At 43.3% G+C, this 16,343-nt stretch overlaps 1 protein-coding gene across 2 annotated transcripts in view; it reads left to right on the plus strand.

Annotated features, from left to right (window-relative positions):
• The first annotated feature begins 1,522 nt into the window (after positions 1-1,522).
• Positions 1,523-16,343, plus strand: part of WDFY2 (WD repeat and FYVE domain containing 2) — a 65,091-nt gene continuing 50,270 nt past the window's right edge. Inside the window, exons 1-2 of one of the 2 annotated variants that reach the window (XM_061353127.1) lie at positions 1,590-1,724; positions 11,800-11,909. Coding sequence is in view for 1 of the 2 variants with exons in the window: in XM_061353126.1 (XP_061209110.1) it covers positions 1,588-1,724 (137 nt within the window). In the remaining variant the exon portion in view is untranslated. Of the gene's footprint in view, positions 1,725-11,799; positions 11,910-16,343 lie in introns of both variants that reach the window. The other variant, XM_061353126.1, reaches the window with a different exon arrangement.

The raw sequence follows: 16,343 nt of genomic DNA on the forward strand, positions 1-16,343 counted from the left end.
CTCGTACAATCACACTTCCTGCGGGAAATAGTTTGAGACTGCAGATTCATTTCCTATATGCTATTATACAGCCATTATGTTGTTGACTGGACATTTCCCTCCACAGTAGATTTCTGTACCTCTAGTAGTTCAGTCGAGTAAAGTTTAAATGTCTTGCTATGGTCCTGCAGATCCTGCTTGTTTGTTTACATAACAGAGATTACTATACATTGTGAAAATTTAGTTTCTGCCACAAAAAAAACAAACAAACACAAAAAACAACAAAACTGTATCTTTCCTCTATTGCCTGTATCTACTATGTAAGCAACATAAGTGCCAAGTGGGCAGCCAGGATTTGTTCTGTTGCTGACACTGCTCTGTGTCACTCCCAGAGAAAAAGTAAACTCCTGACCTTTGAGATTTTCATACCTGATTTATTATTTTTTTTTCCCTGCAGAGAAATGTTTCTCATTATCTTAGTGTGGGCACATGTAAAGTTACAACTCACATAATGCTTTCCAATCTGCTTACTACTTCTGCAATGCAAGACAACACTTCAGACACTGAGCATGATTTTCCAGACTGTTTTGAGACAGATTATGAAAGTTCGGTGTATACCTCAGGAGGAAGTGCTTTTTCACTGGCCTTAGCACAGATTTGGGTATGTTATCTGACCTTCTTGGACCTCAATGAATCCATCAGGAAAAGTGAGCGTAAAGTAGCATCTTCTGGAAAAAGAGCTGCTTGAAACCTGTTGCATTTCCCTTAGGAATGAGCTGTTAGACAATAAATGTCTACTGCCGCCGCTCAAGCACCCCTGCCACACTGCAAACCTCCTACCAACAACCCTTGCCGAGCACAAGGCTTGCACGGACCACCACCTCTGTCCAGACTGGCCCTGCGTCTTATGCACCCATTTTCAACACTGAATACTGAAATTTACTTAGAAATTGTGCAACTGTGTAAACGTTGTTTGATGCAAAAACGCCACACAAAGTTTAGTGCAGCGAAATCCTATGGTCTAATGTAGCATCAGAAATCCCACCTCTACCTCACATGCCGACCTTCAGTCCCCAAGATAAGCTCAGATTGGAAAAAGCAGTATAAACATCCCTTTCTTTCGCAAAAGGGTTCGCAGCGGCTTGACTACGGGACGGGCACCACGCAGCCTCACCGTGCCAAGCGAGAAGCATTGGGCATTCGCCATAAGCGAGACCCGTTTACCTGGCTGCCCCCTTAGGCGTGCCCGCGCTCAGCCCGGACAGCCGCTGGGAGGACGGTCATTGAAGGAGATGTGTGTTTAAGCCCCGTTCTGATCGGAGGGTTCCCTGAGCTGAGACACCACAACCCAACACAACGAGATGGCGGCAGGCAGACGCCATTTTCCCCCCCCTCCGGCCACCGCGCCCCGCCCCGCCCGGCCCGCCCCAGCCCAGACCGGCTCAGGGGCGGTGCCGCCGCCGCTGCTCTGGTTCCTGCTTCCCAGGGAGCCCGCGGCGGCGGCCGGCTCAGGCTGATCTGTTCTCAGCTCGGCAGCGCGGGCCGCCTTTCCCGGCAGCAGCCTCCCCTGCCCGTGCAGTGGCGGTGCCCACTGGCCCCACGAAGCCCATGGCGGCGGAGCCTCAGGCGAAGGCGCTGACTCGCAAGCCCCTCCTGCTCCACAAAGTGGAGGGCTCGCAGGAGGTGGTGAACATGGCAGCGATAGTGCCCAAGGAGGATGGGGTCATCAGCGTCTCCGAGGACAGGTACCGGGGAGAGGGGATCTGCAGGTCCTGTGGGGCTGTGGTGATGGCTGTCATCTCCCACCATCACTTGTCTGTGATGGTGGTGGTGATGGGCCATCATTGCAGGACCCACCGGTGATGGGCCACCACCAACACCGAGGAGTGATGGTGGGAGGTGACAGGTCCTGCGATGGTGGCCCATGACCAGTGATAATGGTGATGACAGACCACCACTGTTGCTGGTGTGGCATTAACTCCACCAACAGACTCCAGGCAAGAGCCAGGGTCACGGTGGTCCAGCATAGGGACATGGCTTAAGGCAGCCACATCGACTCCTGCAGGGGAAGGAGTTTGGGGGTCTCACCTCGGTGTCTGTCTTCTCCACTGCAGCATGGGTCAGGGCAGTGAGTGGGCTGGAGCGCTGCTGAAACTTGCAAGACTCAAGTGACTTTTCTTAACCAGGTTAAAATGGGATTTGAGATCGTCTGCATTACAAAGATTTCTGGGGAGGCTGTGGAGATCTTTGACCATGCCTAAAGACTGTGGTGGCTTCAGCTAGAACAGTAGTTTTGGTTCCTGATTCCCCTCTCCAGACATTTCTTGGTAATTGTTTAAAAATACCATGTATCAGTGATAAGATCTTGGAGTTAAATCTCTTGTTGTAAAGCTGCCAAAGAGGAGAATGTCATCAGGCCGTTTAACTGGGCTGTGCGAGGTCTGAGGCTGCCCAGCGGCAGCCCTGTCCCTTCTGGAAGAGCTCAAACTCAGTGTAGCCCTGCAGCTGGAGCTTCAAAACTGTCCTTAAGGCGTCTGCCTTTAAAAGTAAGAGCATTTTCTTTTCTTCCAGAGACCATAAATAGTTATTTTAAGCAGTTTCTTTGCAACTCAGGTGTAAGCTGTGTCCCCAGCTTGAAAGACAAACGTTGTCCACTGTGTGAATATGTTTTGATTCTTAAGGCTGGGGTTTTATTGTGAACTGTTTCTCTTGGATGCCTGTTATCCTGCTGAGCGGCTGTTTTTATGTCTCCGGTGGCTTTCTGGAAAACCATCAGTATTTCTTTCACCTTGTCTTTGTCCTCACTGTGAGTTAGTTTTCAGCTAGTTGTCAAAAATGTGCAAATTTAAGATCATTTCAGTTCATCTAAGCTGAGGACTCCAAGTGAACTTTAATGCCTCATAGAAAGAGGAACTGAGCTGCTTCAAACAAGTACACTGTCAAAAAGCAGTTTTGCGTTACTATGTGCTCATGATTTTATTGTCTTTACATTTTTATGTGTTTGTTGTGAAAGCTAAATAAAACTTGAGTTTGTTTTGGCTCACTGTAGCTGCTAAGCTTATTCAATTTTGTTTATCCGTAAGAAAGTATTCCTGAAATTAATTTGCTCTCATATAGATTCTCTCTCAGTCTGTCTCTCCCCCACCATGGACCAAATACATAGCTTCTGCTGTTTTAGAACGTATGAGTTGCTGAAAACAGGTTGATGCTCCAAGTTTATACTTACACATAGAGAAAGGGATTGATCAGAGGTCTTTGTATCACTAGTAACTGTCATGTCAGGTTCAAGTAACAAGTGGTAAAGCAGAAAACCGTGTTTTAACACTTAGTGTGAAAGCTGGTGGTGCTCACCAGTTCGTGAGCATCGCCCTTTCCTTTCCTGTCCCAGAGCAAACCCTGGGTGCATGTCAGTTAGGTCCTGCTTGCTGATGAAGCTGGGTAAAGAAATCTGTTTCTAGATGTGCTGCTAGGTATCTAAAGTTTTGGTGATGGTGCAGAATAGTTCTGCAGATGTTAAAATACTGTAGTAAGTCTGGAGGTTCCCAGGCTGTTTTCTGTTTGAAGGCGCTAACCAGGTAATTTGCCAGCTTGTGGGGCTGGTTTGCAGGGTTTTCAAGATGCTATAAGCTACAGTCGTGCCTTTTATTTCTTTAGGTGTGAATATGTTAATTGATGGCTTTTTTTTTTCTTTAATTTTCTACCTACATTAGCATTTTAATTGTAATTAAAAGTTTGAGAGTATGTATCTTATTTGGAAAGAATAGCAGGTTGGAAGTCAAACTTGGAGGTTTCAGGATACCTGCGGTGGAAGCATAATTTACCAGACTTTCAATACCTGTGGCTTATGATTAGGTTTGTGCAGATCCTTATGGTGCCTTTTCCTGTTTGGACCTGCCTTCTAATGTTAGTGTTGATGTAGTTGTTTAATGGCCTTGGAATGTGGAGGGCTTTTAGAGATGCCCGAAAACTGTAAAAGACAGTTATGGAGATTGCTGTCTGCCTCTTGTTAACCGAGTGAGTTTTTCCTGCTTCCCAGCCTGTGACATGTACTGCTCATATGAGAGAAATGTTCTGAAACTTCTGCAGAGAACTTCAACAGGAAGAACTTGCCATCTCCAGTGCTTGCTCTTCAGGCTGGGGAAGATGGGTCTTCAGGAGATGAAGAGGAGGGAGTTCTCCATTGGTTTGCTGGCTAATGGCTGAACGTATGTCATTGTCGAAGTTGCTAGTAGTCTTAACAGTGACAACAACTGTACCACTGTAAAGATTTTCTTTAGTGCACAATGTGGCTGCATATCTATAAGCCCTCCAAAGCAGAGGCTGGCTGTGTTCTCTATTTTGTATGGTACCAGTGGTTTTATCTGGTTTTAAAAGGCACAGAAGTGGTTTCAGTTATAGCTTGCAGAGATAGTCATGCATTATATAGCCCTGAATCATTGTATTTGTAGCACATACATGCACATATTTTGAGAAATAAAATAAAACTGAGTAATAATAGAGTGTGTGGCCATTCTTCTAATGGCATGAGGGGGAGGGGGAGGAAGGAGGGGAGAATGAATCTCTGGGAGTGGAATTTACACATTTAGCTAGATTTTCTAACCTTTACATAACCTGCAGGGTTTGAGTTTCTTTTCAGTGTGCATCACTCATATGTGTTACATACTTTTTCTTCTAAGGAAAAGGATGCACCTGTCTAGGCGGGTAAGAGTTAAGTTATCCAAGAATGTATAAATCTGGTGCAGGAGGGATGTAAGAAAGAAATTGCTAGCTTTCATCCATGGTCTTTCACCTGCCAGCAAACATTGGAATTAACAGGCACATATATCCAAATATGTAGTCTTGAGTCATCCATAGCATTTCATGCCCTAGGTGCTATATGTGAAGCTCAACTGTGATTTTCCTTACATGTGCAGGTGGCCCTAAGCTGTCATCAGCTTCCTGTGCATTAAAAAGCATTTCAAAGTCACTGAGTATCCTTGTCTTGTGTTGCCTTCAGAGGGAGATGTGGGTGTTGGGCATATCTGAAAACTAGGTCACTGGCATGTCAAGTTCAGACATGTCTAACTCCATGCTCCAGAGAAGATTGTCACTAATCTCACCTGAACATGGGGATGCAGTGGAAGAAGTGCACTGACTCACCCAGCTTTCAGTGCAAGCAGTTCTGCATGGTGTTGCCACACTTCTGTATTTTTCAAGAGCCTGCCAGTGATGTGAGGGCTAGTTCAGCTGGGTGTCTTGATGTGCTGATCATGTGTCACTGTGCAAGACTGGCAGGAGGGAGGTAGTTGTCATTGTGGCAAACGTGTGCTTTGACACTAGCCATCTTTTTTCCCACTAACTGTGTTGTAGGTGAGGAAAACTTAGACATACGCTTGTGTAGGCAACTTTCCTGATAGTTATGAACTCTGTCTGTGCACTCTTATGGATGGGTTCTGTGCTGACTTAAATGCTGCAGACCTTGGAAATACAGGTGTTGAAGTCAAGAACTGTTCTTAAAGTATGTACAGGAGGTAAAAGCTTTCATACTCAACTGGAAATTGTCCAAATTCTTTTTTAAAAACCAAGCATTCATGTCTCCTGGAAGGTGACAAAATGCAGGAGAAAATATTTATGCCATATAAATCATTTTTATGTATATATTAATAATGGAAGAGAGACCTTTGATTTCTCCAATACCTTGTACCACATATTAAGTTCCTTTTGAACTGAGATGGCTCTGCTTCTTTGTATGGATAGCTGTATAAACAGTAAGCCCAGACTGTCATTTACATTCATATTAGTGTCTTCATCTAACATAAAGAAAACTGTGCAGAGCTTGTTGCTAGGCTTGGTTTACAGTTTGAGGGCTTCAAATGCAGATGTGGTTTTTAAATATTGACTAAGCTGCTGTCCAGGGATTGTCTGCTGGGTATGCTAACTAGCAGGATTTTTAGGGGGTGCAAAAACCAAATGACCATCTTGTGTAGGTGAAATCTCAAGTCTGCTAAACTAATGGTGAAATAGGAATGGGAATGTGTGTATGTGACAAGAAATGTAAGGGCTGTCTTGGTGTCCTGCTGGCATACCTTCTAGTGTGGAGAAGTGTGATCTTTCCACCCTTAAACATATCAAAAGCAGTCTTTTTGCTCTTTGTCATTTTCTTGCCCACATCCAGTACATAAAGTGTATAGGATTATAATTCATGCCTGTGAAATATCTCTAATGGAAAGGTAGGATTCTTCACTCAGTGCTGCATCCAGGCAGGATACAAGGAACTGCAGACCCTTGGGAATTTCTGGGTTTTCTTTCTTCTGTGGTGGAGTGGTAGACAGTGACCTCTTTGCCCAGCGGTATGGTTGCAATATAGGTCTGTAATTACCTGAGCACAGGGTTATGTTACCAATGGCCACTCTGCTTTGTGTGTGGCTGCAGAAGTGCAGGGGGTGTGGGAACTGATTTTGATGCTGTCTGTGCATGTTTATCAGTTAAGCCTGTAGATTTCACACCCAGGTTATTGGCAGCATGAGCAGTAGTTCAAGCCCTGCTGAAGGTGTGCATGTTCTTCACAGGTGTGAAAAGACTTGTCACTGCCTGGAGGTTCTTTAAATTTTGATAAAAACATCAGTCACCAACAAGATTGTTGAAAGGAAATGAAGGAACTCTACATTAACAGTGCAAAGGCTTGTAAGAGACCTATTGCTGTAAATGCAACTTGTTTGCTCTGGATTTTTTCAAACTAATTGGATGTGTTGCAACCTGATGACTGTGTTAGGAATAAAGCTCAGGGTGGAGGTTAGTGTTGGCTGCTTGAGTGAGAAAAGTGGATGCTGGCAAGAGGTTTGAGAGAAAACATGAGGTTCAAAAGCTGTTGGAATCAGAATTGTTGCAGATGTCGAAACGTAACTGTTCTTGGTTTGACTAACATGTATCCTGTTGAGATGCCGAAATCCCAGGACTAGCACATAAAATGTTTCGCCGAGTACTTGTTGAGGATCTTAAGCTCTACTTTGTCACCTGTGGGAGTCTTGTCATGTATTTTTTTAACCCTCTGTGGCACTTTGAGCCACCAGGAGATACCAGAGCTTGTGTAACCTTTGCATTGTGACACTCTCCCCTGAGTGCTTAGTATCATTTAAAGATTTAAAGCACAACCCTTAGTCTTGTCTTCCTGATTTGAGCTGTCTTGTAGCTGCCAGCTCATGCAGGTCAGTGCACAAATTGGTGTAACTCTTGTAGTTGTATTAAGTTCACGTCTTAACTGCGAAAATGTGGTAGGACATAGCTTGGACCACAGCTTGTACAGACTCACTTTCAGCTGCACAGTTAGGCATCAAAGTAGAGTTGAACATAAGGTGCTTGAGTATTTAGACTCACAGATGCAGTGGTTTTTACTTACTTCTCTGGTTTAGGGATTATTCGTTTCTATAAAGGTCTAGATGCATGTATCTTATCTTACAAGCTTTATTTGGAGTAAGAAGACCTACTTAATATGCCTTCTGTTTGCCTTATGGTAGCTTCTTTTTCTGCCAGTTGCTGAACAATGCTCGAGTTGCAGTAAGTTTTGAGATGCTGAATCCATCTCCCACATTACCTAGTTCTCATTGTATTTCTTGTCTTCCCTGACCGCATTTTAAATGCAATGGCATCTGCTTGCACAGAGACTGCATTTCTCATCAGCATGTCTCGTGTCTGTCAGGCTTGGTGACGTTCCCCTGCAGTTTCTCCAGTTCTACAGCTGAACAATGCACCTTGCCAAGAGGAGACTGCACAATGCCACCACTGTGTGTACTTTGCAGCCCCTGGAAGAAAAACACATGACAGTTATGGACTACGTGCAGTACAGAGCTGGCATGTAACTAAACCCAAAGGTGTTGCAGGAAACTAGTATTTTTTTCTCCTCAAGCTAAAGATGGAGGATGCTGCAGTGCCAAACAACTGCAATACCTTAAAATAAAAGAATTGCAACTGTTTTGAAGCTATCAAACTAGTTCAGTAAGTCTGGCCTTTCATTGTGGGTCACTTAGCACACTGAAGGTCTCAAATAGCATGTGATGTTGTAGCACAATAGAAATATGTCAGTAGCTTGTTTGACCTACCTTGTAGGATTTTGGTTACTGAGGCAAACTCTATTTTTCTTCCCTCCAGCTGCACTTGTTTCTGCATGGTATCTGCTAACAGTGATCTGTGCATGGGTTTCCCAGCAACAATTTTCAGCTATGTGATAATACATGCAAGACAGCTGCTCAAAAGTGGCACACATTTTGTGAAATACTGTTTGTACAGTCTTAAGAGAAGTTAGAAAATACTTAGTGGATCAGAGAACAAATGGGAAGGAGAGGATGGGAAGGTGTAATGCAGGCATGAATGTGCTCCTCTGTTAAAGAGCTCTAAAAGCTTTGTAAATGATGCATAATGCCTTAAGGAGAGCAACTGGCATTTGCACAAGTGTCTTCTGTGCATCATTGTTTTCTGTGCCCTGTAACCTCTCATGCATTGGAAGGCTATTCACATAAAAGCAACCCCAGAAGCTATGTTTTATTGCCTTGCCCATGGTGCTTCTGTCAAATGCCTGTGAAATACAAGTAGGTTTATATAAAACTCTGCCAGTATTTGCATGTATTTGCCCAGGGATTTGATGAATATTGCAGTACTCCCTAGTGTGTTCTGCTGCAAAGACAGCAGCAAGGAAAACTACAGTGTTTTCCCTTCTGCATATGATGTGAGGGAGTGATGGACGCAGTCGTGGCACTGCAGGATGCAGCAGGCTGGGATGGGCACCATGGAAGGGGACAGAAGTGGTGGAGTGCTGAGAATAGCTACATACAGCGGGATGCAACATGTTCAGCAGAATCTTAACCTTCATGGGTCTTTTTAGGAAAGAACATAAAACTTCCTTTTTTGTACTTTGTGAGGTGAAGTATGAAATGCAGTAAATGGGAAAACTATAAAACAAGCATCCATACAGAAATGGCAAGTACCCCCATAAGCAAGTTGGCCAAATGGCTGGAACAAGCCTGGAGAAGGAAAAGGACAGTTTCATGAAAGGAGAAGCAAGACAAGTTTACCAGGCAGCCCTCTAAGGGGGAAGCTTTACATAATCATGAAACTATATGTATCTCTCAGTGTTCTTCATGTGTCACAGACTCCATGCCTGATGGCTTGAAACTGCAAAAATAATGGTCAAAATGGATATTTGGCTTTCAGAAAGCAGGTAATAAATTTTGCAAGTTAGGCTGTGCTGAAATTTTAGATGGACAAAATACAGCTGTCATCCTAATGGGAAGAGAGGGAGAGCAGTTGTGGAGGCTGGGTTAAAAAAAAGTGGTGCTTTAATTTTTCTCTTAGTCAGGCTGCAGGAAATAGCGTTGTGTAACTAACCTTGGCCAGACATTGAACATATGGGCTTTGCTTGTCATACCATGTGTATTCACCACTAAACTGAGTTTTTCAGGGAACTCTTAAGGTTTTGAGCACTGAATCGAAGGCACTGCCAAAGCACAGTTCTGGGTAGAAGAGCATTGCTGTTGTGCTGCCAAGTTTACAGAGACATTTGATCTGACATTGTCTTTCTTCTCCAAGACCTGTACTGTTCCCTCTTACTTTAAAAGAGAGTAAAAAAATCAATATTTTTTTTATCAGGTTTTTTGAAATAATTGTAGTGATCGATCAGACCCAGAAGGCAATGCTTTTGACCTTTACAAGTCTGTAATCTTGGTTTCCTTAGGAGTTAAGTCCCATGGAGAGAAATCTGAGAAACGGCTGTCCTAATGTGAATTGGCCTATTTTGCCATCAGGTTGAATTGTCTGGATTAGAATTATCTGGATTCAAATGATGGAACAAATATAGTGCCCTTTTCTGAAGGAATGGAGAGAGAAGATCCTTGCCTCTGTTCAGAATACCTTTGGCTTCGCATTTACTTACAGTAGCAAACAAAGGCTGCATTGTATTTTTAAGTAGGTGGTGAATCTGCCTTGTGGAGTACTTTAGGGTCTTAAAGTAAACAGATTTTTCAATTTTTTATTAAAAAAAAAGCTCTACTAAGATATACTCATGAGTTGATGCTAAAGCTTTCACTTCACCTTAAAAGTTAATAAGGTATAGCAAAAGCATAATTACATTCATGCCAATTAACACATGCTAGAAGATGGGAGATGAGAGAGTTTTGCTCTTGGTTCAGAGTAGTGGTGTATATTCTCCTGGTACAATGGTTTCAAGATTTACATATATAGGTAGTCTCTGACTGCCATGCTAGTTAGCTTATCTGTGGCTTGGAATAAAAAAAATGTAGGCATATAGAACTGTAAATCCAGTAGGTTTACTGTGTTCCAAGAAAGATGAAACAGGAGAGCACTGAAAACTATCTGTTCTGATGTTTTCTTTCTTGTTGCTGTTTAGCCTTTCTGAAGTCGTACAGCAAAGTTTATCTTATTAGATGCCTTGTGATTTGGATGCTTCTCCGAGAAGGGGAATCCAGAAGGGATTGCCTTTTAATTTAATACAATTGCCCCTTATCTCGGAAAACCATGTGATGTAATCCCTTTTAAGAGACAGGTCCTCATTAAGTATTTTGCTCCCTTTATGTATGTTGGAAACTTTAGGAATCTGTGCTGTGAAACTGGAAATGAGGACTTAAATTTCATTCGTAACTAGTTTGCACTCATTTTGCTTATGTGCTGAATTATCCTTACTTTACATACTTTATTCTTGATCCTTAGTGTTACTAAGCTGTATCTTCTCATTCCCCTACTCCGTCTCTGTTTTCCTGTTTGGTACAGAGAAATTCTGTTCCTCCTTTCAGCTCTGTGTTTTGCTTGAGCAAATGTGGGTTATGGAGTCATCCAATGAGTGGTCCAAGTTGAGGCTGCAAAGGCCTCATGTTCTGCAGCACCATGTGCATGAGTTAGAATGAAAGAAAAATTTCTGAGGGGGTGCTTTGCGCTTTGATGGTGCGGACATAGCCTGTGGTCCAGCCTGGCTTCTGCTGCATACAGGGTTGACTAAAGACAGTTGCAGCATTCTGGTGGCCCAGGAGATCCTCTACGTCGTGTCTTGGCTGGACTTAACCAATCACACCTTCGCTTCACTGGTTGTTTCAGCAGCTCTGCTAGAAATAAGCTGTTAAAGGCTGACTGCACTTCTGCACTTATTTCAAGTCCAATAAGAAAGCTCATGCCCACTTATGCCTGTGCGTTTCTCCAACATCAGGCATACAGCCCTTGTGCCTGCTCTTGTCCTGTTGGTCCCATTGCTTTAAAGTTCTGTGGCGCAGAAGGCTTTGGTCCGGCAGCAGCCTGAATGTAGCCTGTTTTCTGATGTCCAGGGGTTTGAGGGGAGGTGAAAAGGCCTTTTCTGAAGAGCCTTGCATTTGGCTTCTGGAGTTTAATGATCTCTAATGTTTTTGATATGCCATGCCATGGTAACAGTTTACTTTAGCACAGGCAGCATCAGATACTCATAAAAACTAGAGTGTGAAGTAGGGCAGTGCAGTAGTACTAACATGGGGAAGGGAGGACTAAAGCTTGCTCAAAATCAACTGTTCTTTGTCAAGTCAAAATCTACACCTTTGGCTTTATTGTACCGTAGGCCTGGACTAGGGTTATTTAAAGACTAGAATTAAGAAGTTGATACTTTTTTGCTGCAGTGAAATGATGCATTTTATTCCGTACCATTGAACCCTATTATATGTCCCATTCAGTCAGAATAATAATAATAAAGCTCCAAAAGTGTGTGTCAGATCTACCAGAGCATTGCGTGGGCTGTTGTGTGCTGTCTTAGCAGCTGAGGCTTCGTGTGCTGTCTGAAGAGCAAAAGCCTGTCTGATATTGCCTCATGTTTTCTAGGTTGTGTTGCATCTGAAATCAGGAGTAATGGGAGTTTTTGAGACTGCATTATCTGCCATTGCTAGCTAAGAGTGGACATATGCTAGATTTCTTCAGGCAGGAGAAAACAGGTAAGGCAGCTAGCATCAGAGTATCAACTGCAGCGGGTGTGCTTTGCACAGTGTGTTACGAAGCAGGGGTTGGTTACACAACGTATAGGTGCTAATCCATTTCCGAAGAAGAGCACAGTCTCTTCCCTTCAGGCAATGAATCAGACTTCGTGAACAAATCTCTTCTTGCTAACTTCTGCACTGCCAGTAAATGAGTGGGAACAGACGAATCCATCATCATGTCTTCAAAATATCAACCAGTAAATGATCCTGCTGGACTTCCAGTAGGGACATCAGCTCGGACTCATACAAACACTGAACTTTCAGATTCATATGCTGACGCTAGGTTTATTTATTAGCCAAAAAGTAAACGAATGTACAATTCTGGAGAGCTTGATGCTGTACTTGGAGTCCCATGACAGCCAGAGCTGCACCACCGGATGAGGAGCCCTCCTGAGTGTGATGGGCTGTTGCAGAGACATGCTCTCAGCCCTGCTTCAGGCAGGGTTTCTGGAGGCTGCACAGCTGTGGATGTGGCTCTGGGGGACATTTGGGGTCTGTTGTTCAGCATCTGTTCTTCCCCGTTGTACAAATTCTTCATGGTTTCTAGAATGGATGGGAAAAACATGACCAGCAGGAAGATAGGAAATCCTACTGTAGCTTGTACTGCTAATTCAATCCCAAAGCGTTGGGTTTGGAGTTGAAGATTAAAAGCAAAGGTAGGGGTTTTTGTTAAGCAAGAAATGCTGTAAAGGCTGAGGGTCATGGTCCTTAGGTTTCGAGCAGTTAATTTTTCCTCAAATACCATGGCTAATGTGTTGGATACCAGAGAAAGCAGTAGGAAAAGGGAGTTATGAACGTACTGACTGTTTAAGAGAAATCTACATGCTGGAGTGCCTGGAAATGCATGAACTTTATCTGAATTCTGAAAGCTCCTATGTGATTTAGGATGCTTTTACTCCTCCTTTCCCTCCTCCCCCATAAGCTCTTTTGTAGATGAGAGTTAAGCTTGGTGAGATTTTCCTTAAGTTTTCATTAACAAGAAGCCAGGCCAAGAAGTCACCATTCCCAACTAGTTTCATCCATGGGGTCGTTTTGGTCACAGTGTGTATTCATCCTTGGACGTTGTTGTCTGCTTTTTACGAGGTGTGAACACATCTGAATGAATGGCCCAAGGACTGCAAATGTTGAGGTCACCAGCAGGAAGCTTGGATAAACCTAATAAATGGCCTGGTCTGCCTTAGTTAGTGTCTCCAGTGTTGTTAGCTCTAAAACTGAGCTTGTTTTCATGTGGAATTTTGACATGAACATTTTTACATGGTTTAAAGAGACAGTTTATTTTAGAAACAAGTGTAGTTTTTATTCAGCTCTTAATCACAAAACCTGGACTATTACCTACGTAGGCATGTGTTTCGTATGCAAAGTGATAAATAACCATTTTGACAAAAATTTTGGATATGGGAAAAGCAAATTACATGGGTGATTGCTTAGTGACCTGTTTTCAAGTGTTCTGCATGTGGATTAAAAAGTGAAAATGGTGGTTTTAAAAAGCAGTGTGTGTGCATGTATTGACACCCCAGACCCAATGGCATTTTTCCAGAAATAAATGGTATTGCCTGTGCTTGCAAGCAGGCTCCTAATTTGCAAGCCAGCCATTGTGATGCTCTGAAGCATTATCCTGGGAATGGTCATCTTTTTGTTTTGAGTTTGATTTTCCCTTTATTGCTGCATATGATGACCCTAAGACAGAAACTGCTGTTTATTCAGTTGCTGGCCAATGCTTTTACACTGACCTCATGCTAATAAAAATGAAGGAAGGAAAGTGGGAAAAGATGAAACACCTTGAGATGTTATTGTAGTGTACAGTGTGACAAGAAAGCAGGGCACTTGTTTCTTGTCTCTGCTCACCCCTTGTTCTGACTTCCCAGTTCTTCTAAACAAGCCCAGAATTGCACAAGGTGGTGTATGTAGGGCAGACTTCAGCAGAATCAGTATTGTTTCCTCTTTTCAATGACTGCATGAACCAGCTGGGAGAAACAGGCAGCTGAACCCAGAGCCAGTTGCTATGACTATTTAATAAATTAAATAGAAGGAGGATGTGTTTTCAAGCACAAGGATTTGGATGACTGTACCATGTGGTTGTTGATACCAAGCACTGTTCTTGCAGTGAGCCAGTTTGCACAGTGCAAGTCCCCAGTCAGGGTCTGGGAGTCAGCTTGGACCAGGGATGGTTCCCAGTACACAGCTTGAATGCAGCTGCTGGTTTCTATGCCAGGTGGCCTCACTGCCAGAGACTGGTCCCAGGCTTGTGTCATTTATTAATCTAGGTGTGTTTGACATCTCTGGGGCACACAGATCATGTGCCTGTCCCTGCTGGTGGAGTGTCAGATTGCCTATGGGAAATTTGTTCTGTGATTTAAAACAAAACACGCCAGTCCCTGGTTTAAACAAGACACAGCCCTTAACAAGACACATTCTGTAAACATTTCTGCTGGTTTGAGATATGTAACAATAAGTTTTAAAAGCCTGAATTTGAGACCAAAAATATTTTGAGATTTGTATAACTTCAACCAGATGTCTGGGGGAGGGCAGGTCTCCCGAGGCTGCAACACTGAGCCCAAGTGCACATGCTGCCAAATTCCTGTGTATAACATTGGCCAGTGACCCATGGGGCTGCAGCCAGGGCTGGAACCCAGATGGAACACTGAGTCAGTCAGACCTCTGTATTCATTTGCTGCATCACCAGAGGCCCAAGCTTTGGACCTGTAACCTGTGTGAGCATATCTCACGTTCCTCAACACCCACAAGATAATTTGTCTCCATGAGCCTTTGCTTCTGACATCCAGAGAAGTTATCTTTGGTTTGAGAAGAGCACTGCTTCATCATGTCCTATAGGACTGGGAGATGGGACATGAATTCTTCTTTACATGCCAGCTCATTCCCTGCTTACACTGTCCAGGGGTGGCATCCTTCCAGTGGGCTTGGAGTCATTGCAGCTGCACTGGGGCTGCTTCATGGGCTGTCAGTAGAAGAGCCCCAGCTTCAGTTCTGAGAAGTGTGACAGCCCTTCCACTGTTTCAAGACAAGTGAAACCTCTAGTCTTGTATTTTTGAAGTCATAGAACAGTGCTAAGCTGTTTGAAATACAAGCCACTAATCATCTACCTCTTTCAAACACAAGTACAGTTGGGTCTTACTTGCTGAAGAGAGAATTCTTCATCAAGGTGATCCAAATGTAGAGCACAGCTGGGAGAAGATTAAGCAAGTCCAGAGACCCTGTGCAGTGAGGACTTACTTCAGCTTTACCTCAGTTTTTAATTTTTGAAAAGAGCTTCAGTCATCAAAATGACATTTCTGTTCCTTTCCATAACTAAAATTCTTGAAATAATTTGGGCATACAGTCACCACAGGCCTTACTCCAAGCATTGTTTTCCACCCAAACATCTTTTCATGCAACCAAGGCCTCAATAGGATCTTCAGTGTTGCTGCCAAATGACTGTAGAAAACTGTAATAGGATATGTAGCTTATTAAAACTTTAAGGTGGTAGAAGATAAGAAACTTTCATTTCCTAGTAAAACTGGTGATGCCACAAAGGAGCCCGGAAGAAGAAGTGTGCTACTTCAATAGCTTGTGATCTTTTCTGCCATGGGAAACTTAAGGTACAATAATCAATTTAATCTTCAAAGCGCATTTGCAATAGAAAGCACTGTACAGCTTGAGATGCTTGTTCTGTAACTATTGTATAGCTCTTTCTGCCTTGTCCAGTTTACCTGTCACTGATAAATGTAACAGAAGTTACACATGTCACTGGGGCAAAGGCTTGGAGAGAAGAGAAGGTCTCTCTTCTGTAGTCATACATAACTTATTTTGTACAGAATATTTCCATTTGGGAATCTGATTCAGGATTCACATCATACTTATCTCAGACTTTTTTTTTATTTACTCACTGATGTGGGGACACTGATGTGTCTCCCACTAGGAAGAAGTGGTCTTTGCTTTTGCTTCAGTACAGAAACACTAAGATTATAATGGTTGGTTTCATCCTCCTCCAGTGTCATCTGAGATTCTTGCAGCTGACCTCATTGTGAGCAGGATCAGATAAGCAGCTGATAACTTGCATTACTGCAAGGGATGCTGGGGTGGGCAGAAGGATGATAGGCTTCTGTTAGCTGTCACTGCCATGGTAATTGGAGTAGGGAAATGGTGGAGTCAAAATACATGGGCGTCTATTTTCTTTGGCATGTTGCTGCCCCATGACAGTTGCGTTCTCCTCCTGCTCCTAAGCTTGGACCAAGTTGCTAAGCTGGGTTTTGTGTCTTGGAGCCAGGTTTTCCAGTGGCGAAGGGTATCAGGATTTCCTCACCCCTCGTGGTATTTTTTTGTTCCCTTCTGGATTGTGAGGGAATTTATATATTCTAGTCTGTGTTTCTTACATAGAGTGTCTTGTTGTAAAAG

The sequence above is a fragment of the Neopsephotus bourkii genome, unplaced genomic scaffold (assembly GCF_033783945.1).
Source record: "Neopsephotus bourkii isolate Nb327-2 ecotype Australia unplaced genomic scaffold, CSIRO-AGI_Nbou_v1 NB_663, whole genome shotgun sequence".
NCBI lineage: Eukaryota > Metazoa > Chordata > Aves > Psittaciformes > Psittacidae > Neopsephotus > Neopsephotus bourkii.